The 12,678-nt window shown below is 45.1% G+C and overlaps 1 protein-coding gene across 1 annotated transcript in view; it reads left to right on the top strand.

The window, feature by feature from the left end:
* Positions 1-662: 662 nt before the first annotated feature.
* The window catches only part of T265_13718 (hypothetical protein), a gene marked incomplete at both ends in the record, with an annotated part of 83,317 nt that continues 71,301 nt past the window's right edge, over positions 663-12,678 (top strand). Inside the window, 6 exons of the mRNA XM_009170168.1 lie at positions 663-836; positions 874-1,157; positions 1,199-1,449; positions 3,943-4,066; positions 5,233-5,328; positions 9,623-9,674. Of these exons, the coding sequence (XP_009168432.1) occupies positions 665-836; positions 874-1,157; positions 1,199-1,449; positions 3,943-4,066; positions 5,233-5,328; positions 9,623-9,674 (979 nt within the window). The remainder of the gene's footprint in view (positions 837-873; positions 1,158-1,198; positions 1,450-3,942; positions 4,067-5,232; positions 5,329-9,622; positions 9,675-12,678) is intronic.

Raw genomic sequence — 12,678 nt, forward strand, 5'->3', positions numbered from 1 at the left:
ATTCGGATTATTGAGTTGACCTTTTATAATCCGTTCTTTTCCGGGGAAAACAGATTCGTTGTTCCTGTGTATACTAAGGTACTCGTAAACTGAAGAAAGCACCGTACGGTCCTGATTTTTCTGCACATTACAATGTCTCGTGGTACATCTCACATCTCTCTGTTAGGTTGCCCTCCATCGACCTTCACGACATAGCTAAATCTTGAAAAGTATACTCCCAGCCAGTGCATTTCACAAGTGCACTGCAAAACTGAACTTCAACGACGGCGACAGGTTGACAGCTTTTGGTTGGGTTGTTTGACTGGTTGACGTTCGAGTCTAACTGGCCGGTCAACAGTGATAGAGTCTTGGGACGTTTTTGCACAACTAATACATGACTTTGTTACTTTAAGATCTGGTAAACATCTCTTAATTGCCAGCTCAAACGAATCCCCTGTTGGGACAAAGATGTATAGTGGATTCGGAAAGCTCGAAAGACGAGAGGCTAGGGTAGTTTGAACTGAATGGAGGCTGCTTCGGTTAGTCGATAAGATAACCCAAGAGGCCACCCATCTCGCTTTGTAACAGATCATTCCTGTTATCTGGTCCTTTGTGCGCTTGTGGTTATTTCTTGCTGATTTTCTTACCGTTAGACCAATTGATCATACTGAATATTATTTCAGCAATGGAGGTGGTTGCTCAGGGGTTCATACCGAGTCACGTACCACTGTCGAAGTTGTGCTATTTTCCACCACTTAATGCGGTTGTGGGCGCTTCATCTGCTGGCTCATTATATTTATTCGATGGTTCAAGTGGACGACTAATTAGGAGTATCGATAAGACCATTTTACAACCAGGTAAGCTAAAATTATTCGAATTCAAAATCTATATTAGATTATGAAACATGTTTGACATATTTCGCCACAAGGGAATCTTTGGTTATTACGCGTGGCCACCTGTTCAACGCAAGATCTCATTATACGGACATCCTGCTGTTGGACGATATACTTTGTGAACCGGTTCAGAACACAAAGGACATAGTGACTCTAGAGTTCAATGCTGAACAAGCGACCCTACTCGATACCATTTTAATGTCAGACCTGGGGCAAGTTTCGGTTTTGAAAGAAAACGGAGTAACTATAACGTACAATAATACAGGGGCAGTTAGAGATGCGAAGGTATGCCTGCTGCGCATTGTATTCTAATATTTATCAATTAGTGGAAGACGCTGACAATCACTGGCCCGCACTCAACTCTTACCCAATGGGTCCATTGGATTCTACTTCACGCCACATCAGAAGACCACCTCCCCGTGTCCAATTTGATGTCGTCCACGGATAACCGTCTGGTCAGATTACTCATTTCTGACGAGCTATTGATCGCAAGTATCTACTTTTCATCATCGCGTCATATGGATGTGGAAAACTATCGACGTCTGACGTTTTGTAACTGGCCCCATACCAATTATCGGTATGTATGTTTTCCAACTTTGGTACCGAAGTATGACGTGTCATCATCTCGTCGCCACACCTTTTGTATTCTCCAGGCGCCAAATTATAATGTTCTGTTTACTTTTGAGCTATCGAGTGTGTCTGATCTCATTTTTCCGTTTTGTCAACTAAGCATATGATAGTCAGTTTTCTGGAGCCCGAACTTGACTACAACCAAAAGTACCCTCCGTCGGATCACGGCTATGATCAAAATAATATTCTTATATAGTCAGCCAAAATCGCAAACTGCAACGCCACCAAAAGGAAGCACGAGGGCTGGGATACTGCCCACGCCTAGACAGGTGAAGTCTAGAGACAGAGGTCGGGTTCGAACCATGAACCCTCCGGTCCTGAACCATCTCTCCCCAGTCAGCCATTTCAGCTCCATCTCAGCCAAAATAAGTTGATGGTAAGCAGTCAGTCTGTGGGACGTGATCCACACTGAACTTAGACGTCCAGCTCATATGCTCTCACTCTGGTGCTTCATAGACATGTATTAGCCCATTGCCTTGAGGTTCATGCCACGTGCGAGGTTGTGTCAAAGCTGTAGGTCGTTTTTATGAACTTGTGGAATATACACTATGTTACGCTCTTGTCATTTCTTTCCTCGCATTGTGTATGCATTTTTTGTGCAGGTTGTCCAATCCCTCAATAATAACTTCTCTTAATGCTATACTGTTTGGTGGTCGTACGATCTGCACGTGAGGCACCTCTTGATTTGTGTTAATACCGTAAACAAGTATAAACTTAGTCGCACATCACTTATGCATTCAACATTCTTCTAACCAACTGACTTCTAATCTTCATCAACTAGTGCGTTTCGGTTACTACACTACTTATGTGGTAGATATCTTAAAAACTGCAAGGCCTACTCAACACATCTTAGTGACAATACCGGTAGTTATTCGTCAGTCCAGATAATTACTGCTTACGTAGTGGTCCTGAATATAAGCAGCAATAGGATTCGAGTTATCCCTCATCACGATGGTTTCTGATTTAACCGCTTATCTCTTTTTTTACTGTTTCTCTTCTTGTAGTTGGACTACTCCAGAAGCTATGGCGCAAGCGGGTTTCTATCACTTGACGCGGAGATGTGGTGATCAGGTCTTGTGTTTTGTATGCTACGTGTGTCTGACTCACTGGGAGCCCACTGATGAACCTTGGAGTGAGCACAGCAGGCATGCTGGCAGCTGCCCTTTCATTCAATCAAAACCCACCAGAAATGTGACTACTGAGGGTATGCAGTTATTTGCCTAGTTTTGACTATTTTCCTTTGTCATCTTCGCTTCACAGTACTCCATGTAGGTAATTTCTTCTTGTTAGACAGAGAAAAGTGATGGTGAAGACAAAAATTCATTTTCGATTGACAGTTGGAAAGTAATCATGTGTATGTATCAGTCTGAGCTCTTTTCAAGCAGTTTCTAATAGGAAGTTAGCGAACTCCGTAAAGATATTTGTCTACAGTCTGTGTGTACATTGATTCGTTACCAGAGTGCCATAGGTTGGGTGACTCATTGCGAACACCAGCGACAAAACTCGTAAGACTAATAAAAACCTGAACGTTATTACATAGCCCATAGATGGCTGTTTGTGTGAGCTACAGCGTGAAAACCGATCTGTGTAGATACTACTGTAGAGGATGCAATAGACTCTGCTTCACTGTTGAGTCTGAACAGTCTCTGATCCATGATGTTGAAGTGGAATGGTGGAATGGCATATTTATACACCATCCGAATATCTGCCATTAAGAATACTCTTCAGTTGTCTACTTTTAACCCTTTGAACGCACAAACGTATCTCCGGAGCACTTTGATTTGATGATTCGCGACCTATCAAGTAAAACGCTGTGTGAAAGCTACTCACCCACCACGCTACCCTGAATTGTTGAAACTCGAGGCGGGTTTCTAAGGCCCCTTCCTGATAGCAGTTGCTTTACTCGCCTTCTGTTCTTCAAGGACCAGCAATTAGACCTAGCTGCCTTGGTTCACCGTTGATAGTGGTTGGGGCATATCAAACATTTGTACTGAATTCCGCAGCTGTTTTTGCAGTTCCTTCATATAGAAGCTAAAATGAGTTCCTAAAGGGCTTCGTGGTTGATTTAGACAAAACTTTCACTGTCTTGGTCTCGGTGAGCTTATTTTTACTTTTGCACACCTGTTTTTGTATGTTAAAGATGGGTTGGCTGTGATAATACGACACGTCAGAGTGAGGTCTATGAAACGACACAGGACTCTTCGACGAGTTCATAAATATGACCGGAAATGCGACCGACGGGGATGAACCTTTTATGATATAGCTTTTTCGTGTTCAAATATTTAATCAAAAACGCTTATATCCATTGCATAAAACCCATCTCCTGTGCTCAGCGCCTAAGTTAACGAAACGTTCATGGTTTTTGCCTTGGTAACAACGACAGTTTGCTTAGGAAGTTTAACTACACAAACCTGTGTGTGTGCAATACTGGAACTCACAGTCACATCCTCACCGCAGCTGATGTCTTTTCATTTGTTATTCTTCATCCGGCCCGTTCTTTCTGCTTTTATTTAGAAGCCCGATCCAGCGAACCGGCACGCAAACAAACGATCTCAACTTCTCCGGTGAGTCTGTCGCGTAATTTCCCCGTGGTACTAGTCACACTGGTTATTTATGTACTCTGTAGGCTTTCACTGCGTAGCCCTCACATAACTGTTGAATGCGTACATAGTTTGTATTTGATACATCGCTTGAGTTTTCTTGTGTCGACACTTGGGGGATCCTGCCACATAAAAGTCTACGTCCCCGTAGACTTACACTGGAATCGAGCTCGAGATAATTCGGTGGTTATGGTGCGAAATTACTGACCGGAAGGTCCATGGTTCCATTTCGGCTTCTTTATCTCGATTACCCCCGTCCAGGTTTGAACATCCTGACAATATCTCAGCCCTCCTGCTCCCTTCAGGTAGCATGGCAGCTTGACACATCTGAGCGATTTATTTCGATTTACACTGGAATTTTTATGAAAGGAAGAAAGCAGATACACCTCCCAAATAAATGCGTCTTTAATGGGATTTCTACTTCGCAGGCATTCAGTCAGAATTCTACGATTTGTCCGCAGGACCTGTTTGGAATCACCACCCCTCTGCACTTTCGAATTCTAGAGAAGTTTGATCCCGCTATGATTTTGAACGCGCTACGATTCGGCCACTAGTTTCTACTCAGTAGTGCACATAGGTCAAGTTGATGTGCCGTGAATGATGGACAAAACATGAAACTGAACACATGTGACATCTGTATTACCACGATTTTGCAACTGAATGTTCTACGGTTACTGTTATAAACGCGAGACCGTATTAATCTTTCGAGCTCTTTAAGTATCGGTTATTTTGCATCCACGGGGAATCTTACTCCTAATTTGTAACTGGATCCATATACAGTAAGTTGTTCTAACCCCAACCTCTGCATCTCGACTTCCCCTGTCTATGCTTGAGCAACCTGGCAGAATCCCAACCCTCGTGCATGGCAGCTAGGCAGCGAAAAGGTGTTACAGATGAACAACTCTCTTTCTTATCTTTTTTTTGTCCCGTGTGCTGTAGAAAAACAATCGAATGTGTCATCACGACGCGTAGACCCTTACTAAGGATATTTTTCGCCACAGGGGTAGTACATATGCATTGCTTTGAACATCGATCGCATCGCACATTTCTGTCGTCAAAAAAAGCAGCTTCTGTGTTGCTTATCCGTGGTCCCAAGATACATCACTCCCGCACTTTGCTATTTTTTACAGATATCCGTTCTGAGTAGCACAGCTTCAAAGGATTTCATCGCCACTTGCACGCTAACTGGTGATGTTACCATTTGGGACGTGTCCTCATTCAACCGCGTAAGTTTACTTCATATCCGAAGTAGATCCTTATGCATGCAGACGCTTGTGGTAGAATCTGATGGTATGACAATCAAAGTCGTTTGCTATTTGATCACTTACGAACGGAAGAAAGTGGACCGTTTCACTGTCTCCTGGTTGTTGGGAAGTAGTTTTCCTAGCTGATCGTCTTGGATTTGTGTAGGGATATTACTCACCTATAATTTGGTGCGAACTCCAGCGGTAAACTATCGTCTATGCCGGGGTCGTTGATCGCATACTGCGTACGCACTGTCAGATCTGCATTTTGAGCTCAACGTCGAGACTTTACCTTACATTGTTTGTTTTCAAGGTTAGGGAGAAATGTCTCGTTCTAGAATTATTACCATTGTAAGGGATAGGATGTACCCAGAGTGTAATGCTCCCAATGGGAATGCAGTTTGTCGGCCATGGTCGAAAGCTGCACTATTAACTTCTTATAAAAAGAACGATGTTTGGTCAGCGGTTGGAGGTCTACCAACATTCCCATGGCCCTTCAGGTTGAGGGTCAGAATATATTTGGCGACGTCTTCCGAATCCCCAGCCAAACGCTGTTGCATTGTCGTTAACCTTTTGAGCCAAAGGCTTTGGTTGAACACATTGTCGTCCCGTCTAGGTCTTGGCACCCTGCCAGTATTCCGGCCTTCGTACAATTAACAATACTCTCTAACCACACCGGCCGTCGTGTGGTGCCGTCACTCCGGCCGCCTTACTCTTTGCATACACTAGGGCAAGTAATTGAAAACAGCCTGGTACTGAAGTCTCCCTTCTCTTTCTGTTTTGTCTTGCTGAGCGGTAGTGCAGCTCGGTATCGGTCCCTTGGCTTCCTGCTCCGCCCACTATGGTAATCAAAAAGGCACGGTAGCTCTATGCAGCCCTTTATGGAGACAAAGGAAAGTTATTACAATCGTATTTATAGGGTAGTCACAGTGTTCCACAAGGTCTTGCCAGAATCTCCGTGAGGAGGCGAGAGGCGTCGAGTCAGAGATGCTCGATCCGGATTGGCTGGCATTTTGACCAATTAAGGCATGCCTTCGTTTGGTCCGTGTCGTGCACGTGACACATCCGTACAAATAATGTGATGTTCGGTTATTAGGGATGGCTGGCCTCCGAACACTTTCACATAATTTTTCTTCACCCGTTCCATCAATAATTCCGCGTAGACCCATCAGTTGGGGCTGATGACTCCGTTCCCCCTGCATCGGTTATGGCAGTAACATCTGCGCGTTATGCGGCGCTTACATCCTCAAGCAGGTCGATATCAATCTTCAAGCCTCGACGTCCATCTGGATGCCATCAATGTTCGCACTCTGAAGCAATCAGGAAAATAGGCTGCTCGTGCTCTCACATTCGACTCGCATGACATTGACGTGTGCTCTGTATCAGCAAAGTGAATGCAATACGCAAGCACATTGATTGAGCTAACTGCCCCATCACTCTCAACTCGCGTCTGGCTACGAACCTCTAGCGATCCAGAGGCTACTGGTTTGGGATGTGCAAGGGTTGATGTCGTCCTAATTCACCGGGTTAAAGTATCCTTGCTTGACTGGATACCCGTTTATCGTTGCCTCTCTGCGGTTAGTCCGGTAACGTCCGTGAATGAGCCTCATAAGCGGGAAGTTGATCGCCGTCTTTTTATCATGTCTGCTTAATTCCCAACTGACTGTAGCTGTGACATACTCAAAGACAAGTTTTATGACGCCTTGATTGTCCTCTTTTGGCGAGCTTGAAGCTCAGATATAGTTGTGGTTGCTGAGGATCCGAATGCACAAGTGGGCACACTTAGCGTATCTGAGACTCATTTAGGTGGTCGGAATGGATCGGAGTCGACACGTACGGACAACGGTTAACGATTGCTTCAGCTTCAACAGCGTCCCAACTGAGAAACCAAACTGATCGCACCGCCATCAATTACCGATGGCGCGGATCAAAAGCTGACCACCGCTCCTGATAAAACACACGTGGATTCTGACCACGCGCTCGTCCGTGGTCGCTTCTTCCTTCGTTTTCGGGGTCCGCTTAGGCTGCAGACATCTCTCAGAAATGGAGAGTGGCAGATCGGGATTTTAGACGAATGTACCTGAATCGTCTTCTGGAGACTGTTCGAACTGTTCCACCTTCGGATGTAAACTCATGCTGGAAGGAGATTACTACAACTTTGCCCAATACTTGGAGTTTTGTCTGTGGCACGACGATACCAAGCCCACTCAAGTACAGGATATTACATCAAACAGTGGCACTACTTGAATCTCGAATAAATGTATCCATCTGTCCTGAACATAATTTGGCCCGACGAATCATCGGACGTCAAGTGAAAGTGAGTGAGCGCACGAACCGTGAAGTCTGGTGGACACGGAAAGCTAGGGAAATGGAAAGAGCACAGAAAGCCGGGAACTCTCGGGAATTTCAGTTGATCCATGTAACCGGTCCCAGGAAACCATCTGTGAGTGAAACTATCAATAATCAGAACGGGGCAAACATTCTGAATAAAGAAAAACCCCTCGACTGTTGGACCGAATACTTCAACCAACGCTTATCCTGGCCAAGAACTGCCACTCATCTGTATCCCTTAGTTGAAGAGAACCCTGGATGATGAACCTGGAACAACATACGGCTTCAGAGGTTTATGACTTTATATTATCTCTAAAGTGCCATCGAGGTTATAGTGTAGATGACGTCCAGCCCTCGTTGCTCAAAGGTAGAGGTGAAGTTCCCAGTCAGCACTTGTCTGATCTGGTTGTCTGCAGTTTGGAAAAGGGAAGTGTCCCAGATAAATAGGAAGAATCAGTGATAGCGCTCGTTTTCAACAAGGGTCTTGTAGTAAGTGTGGTAACCATATGGTCTGCGTTGACCAAATCTTCACACTCCATCATGCGCTAGAACAACGCCATAGGTTCAAAGGATTCATGATTTTAGTATTCCAGAATTTCCAAGGAGCATCAACTCGGTTGATCGGTCTGCTCTCCTTAACGCACTTACCCATCAAGGAATGCCCCGGAAGTTCGTGAACACAATAAGTTCTTTGTACTTTTAAGCTTCCGGACATGTGAGAGTATACGGCCAGCTCTCCAAAAGCTTCCGTACATAAAGTGGTGTCCGTCAGGGATGGCCATCCTCCCCATTCCTGTTTAACTTTCGATTTATGAAATCAGAGTCGAACGCTGGAAGGTCTTCAGAACTCTGATGTTTGGATAGAAGCTGGCAAAAACCTTGTCGTCTGGTCAATGCAGACGACATCATTGTCGTCTTGGAAGAGGAGGAGAAGGCGCAAATGTTTTTGTATGAACTGACCAAAGTCATCCCGTGCTTTGGGAGGCACTTTGCACCTACAAATTGTAAGGTCATGCTTATGGACACAGTCGCTGGGCATGCCACTTACAATTCAGAGAGGGGCCCTCGAAGTTAGGGAGCATTTTACGTATCTTGTATGTTGTTGCAGTTCCGATTGTGGTGTGACAAATAAGGTCGGTGCATGAATCTGTAAGGCTCGGGTCGTGGTTGCTAATTTGAGACACCTGCGGTGTCAAAGCGGCATATCCCGGAATCTCAAGGGACGTGTGTCCCAGGCTACAGGACGGGATGTTTTGTTGTGTGTCTGTGAGAACTAGCCGGTTCGAGCAACGGAACTGGGACGTCTTCAGGTGTTCGTCAGCCGTTGTTTCAGAACCACAGTGCGTGTAGTTTCGTGTCGGCGAATTAGGAACAAGGCGATTAGGAAGCTAGAGTTTGGTTATGCAACGGGGATTTCCTTTTATCAGTTTCTCTCTGGATCGCCTGACTTAGTGTCTGGAGGTTTAGGTAGCTTGGGACGATTATGACAGGTTATTGCTAGGTCGCTTTTTCGCCCATTTTTATTTTTCTTAACATTAAGGCTTTCACATATGTCATGGTTGTACTGCGTCGAAGCATTAGTATTCAAGACTGATGTTATGCCGTCGATGATAATGATTGCTAAGACGGAATGCACGAGTTGTTGGAAATTGACGATACTGGATTGCGGTGCGTAGTTCCTTTTGATCATAAGTTTTCAGTGGGCTTGTTCTTGACCACTTCTCGCTTTCATGCTAAGTTGCTTCCTCATCTGGATAGACTGACCTCCCACTACTTCGGTATCAGCTAGATCAGGTCAGGTCACACCGGCCGAATGAAGCGGGCGATGCACGACGCTGTGCGATTTAATCCTTTTCCGGATCCGTATGTAAATTCGAGTGGTTAATGATCTGATTGTAACCTACCAATCGACATGATATCTTCCCTGTTTTTCTCCCTATGCTAGAATGCCATGGAGTTCCGGTTAGTGGACCTGCTGTCGTCTGTGTGTAATGAAGGTAGGTTGCACTTGTTCACTACCCATACACTGTATCAGGGCGTTCTGTTTATGTTTATCACTTTGTTTCCTATTCAGTAGTGTTCCCTCTGCAGTTATTGCACTTCAACACTCTTTTCACACCCACCTCGATGGAACTTATTGCTCTCCAGCGGTGTTGACTCATGCACCACGGTCGTCAGCACATCGGTTTGGGAAACTGTTTGTTTGGTGCTTTGTAACCACAATATGTTGTGGAAAAAAGCAAAAAGTATACGATAGAGGCGCAGTACTAGCCAAGCACAAACAATCCCTGTTACTCAGCCAGACATCCCGAATTGGGACTGACGACAAGGTAGCCAGTGACATTGATAAGCAGCGATATCATGCAGTGTTCCCAACCAATCATAGGGGTGATTACGTAGACCTAATTCTGGATTCAGAGTGACGTAGCATGAGCAGTATGCGATACGGCTGAAGGAAATGATAGAAGCGACGAAAATTCCAGGCTCGCTTTCCAGATTTGGGTTCACATGACCCTTGTTATGCTTGTTCGTGCATGCTACAACATGTGGCCGTGGGCGTAGCCATTTTCTATCCGAGTGTTTGAGAGTAGACACCTCGTACGCTTCTGGTTGACTAGCATATGTCCCTCTATCAGGAATTACAGAATTACAAAGCAACTCCTGATCCAGTCTAGGAACGGTCGCTCTTTAGCAGAGGTTATGATGAATAGACGGTTGAAACTTACCCATGACGCCATCCTGCCAACACTTATGTGTTTTCAATAACTGGCAAGAGTGAAACCAACGTTCATGTTTGGGAACCGTGTGATTGCGGGGGTCTGTTGCCCCGGCACCGAAGACGGACTGTTGGAGTCGTCCTCATAAGAATCGTTCAGGTGATTTACAGCGTCCAGGTGGAATCATTGCCATTGAAACGACATGTCAATCAGCTACGGCCTACTGAGCGTCCGATCCCAAAGGCGGAAAAACAGTTACTAGACCTCAACCTGCTGTTTGAAACTTTTGATCTCCGAAGGCCAGCACCTATAGCCACCTCTTCACATGTACTGCCCAAGCAATATCAGTTGCTTCGACCAAGATGTCGTACCTGTCGCGCTAAAAAACTGGTGGAACCTTTACAAATTGATCTGCGTCGACAATCTTACGTTGAACGGCCAAAAGAGGGAATATCAGGAAGGTCAGATTCCTGAAAGTAGCCATAATGCCAGAAACCTACTGAGATCCTCAACTTCACTCCTCAGAAAACGCCCCCTCAATATGCAGTGTGTCACAGCCTTGTATCAAAGCCAGACAGCGCTAGACAGTGTTGGACCAAGGTCATAGGGGGTTCCTCCAACAAAATAGCTCGAGGTCGTTTTATTTTTGCACTCACGCTCTCGCACTTGCTTGTCCGGAATAAAGCTGTTGTGTTCCTTCTCGGCAAGTCTTTTTTCGGCACTGGACACTGGAGCGGCACAGCAGTCAGATATAATAGATTGACGACTGAGCCAGATATAATGCCCTCCCATCTCCTACTTTGTACACAGCGTTTTTCAAATAAGTGTGGTGTTGCTGTCAATGCTGATAGTGATGCTGTGCAATCAGCCTTCAAGCTGGGAAATTCTCTAAATCGTTTGTCACTCCCGAGATTCATATTTGCCACGTTCGGAGTATCAAACAAGTGTTTCTTCACCACTTAGTGGTAAACTCCCTACGTTACTCGACTGAGAAGTTAGCGAAAATACATCTTAGCTGCTATTAATATCCACCATAAGGTAGCAATATACGGCGGACTGGACATATAAGGTCTTTTTTTCGGATCCTTACGAAAGGGAGGTCTGAATCGCTATCGCCATTCGACCCCCGTGGTGCCTTAAGTAAACTCAATTTACAACAAGCATGACAAATCACATTTTGAAGACAGCATTAAGATTGAAATCACCTCAAGATAAGAATTAATTGCATGAGCTGATATCAGCGGGTTGAAAGTTTGAAGCAGGTCCCTGGAAACTGCGTTCGCCTGATGATCCGTGTTCCTTTGGACAGAAAAGCGTTTTGTTGACTAGATAACTGCACCTTGTTCAACAGTAGCTGCGTGACTGTCATGGGGTTACCGTTAAGACCGATTATGGTTTGTGCTGTGTTAATAGGCAGCATAATGCGGCAGCTGAGTGAATTTTTAGCCCCGTTGCCAGCTGATTTTAAAAAATGCTCCTTACTTTTTCTAGTTTCTTGGTTTTTGTCCACGTGGCCGTTGATCTGTTCACGGAAATTGGAAAGTAGCTTTCATACTTGGAGATATCATCAGTATGCGGCTCCAGTCCATCAGTAACAGGGTTATGAATTTTCCAGTGCTGTGTCAAAAACGAACAACCTTATCCTCTTAGTGTAGGCTTCAATAGATGGGTTTTTCTGTCTCTCCTCTTGATCCATTTTGTCCCAGCTTTTGTATGAGCGTTGGGAACGGGAGGGGTACAACATAAGGCAATTCAGCTCATAGGTGAAACACGACCTGGAGTTTCTGTGAGACTGTATTGAATGCCCGTTGCATAGTGTGACTGAATGACAGATTAGCTGCTTTTTCACTGAGCTGTGCCGGTAGTATGTAGGATTACCTCCTTCAGACCATAAAATTTCACTGTTTTTGCCAAGAATTGCTGTTTGGCAGGTCTTTCTGCTGTGCGCATTTGCGTGGTTTGAGAACAGCAAATAGTCCCACTCTGCGGTCAGCAACTGGCATACTGTAAAATCGGAGGGGTTTCGCATTCGGTCAAGCTTTAGGAAGATGTTGTGTAACCAGCATTCGTTTTGTTGCTGGCGAGAGCCTTGTCGACCTGGAGTACGCAAATGACATCGCCCTCATCTTTGAAGACCATAGCGAAGCACAAGCCCTGTTGAATAAACTGACCGCCATCATACCATCTTTTGGCATACGCCTTGCACCTTCAAAGTGCAAAGTCCTGCTTCAGAACGTGCCATCTGCGAACATATCCCTTACAGTTCAAGGAGAGCCACTGGAGA

This window comes from Opisthorchis viverrini, assembly GCF_000715545.1.
Source record: "Opisthorchis viverrini unplaced genomic scaffold opera_v5_94, whole genome shotgun sequence".
NCBI classification, from domain to species: Eukaryota; Metazoa; Platyhelminthes; class Trematoda; order Opisthorchiida; family Opisthorchiidae; genus Opisthorchis; species Opisthorchis viverrini.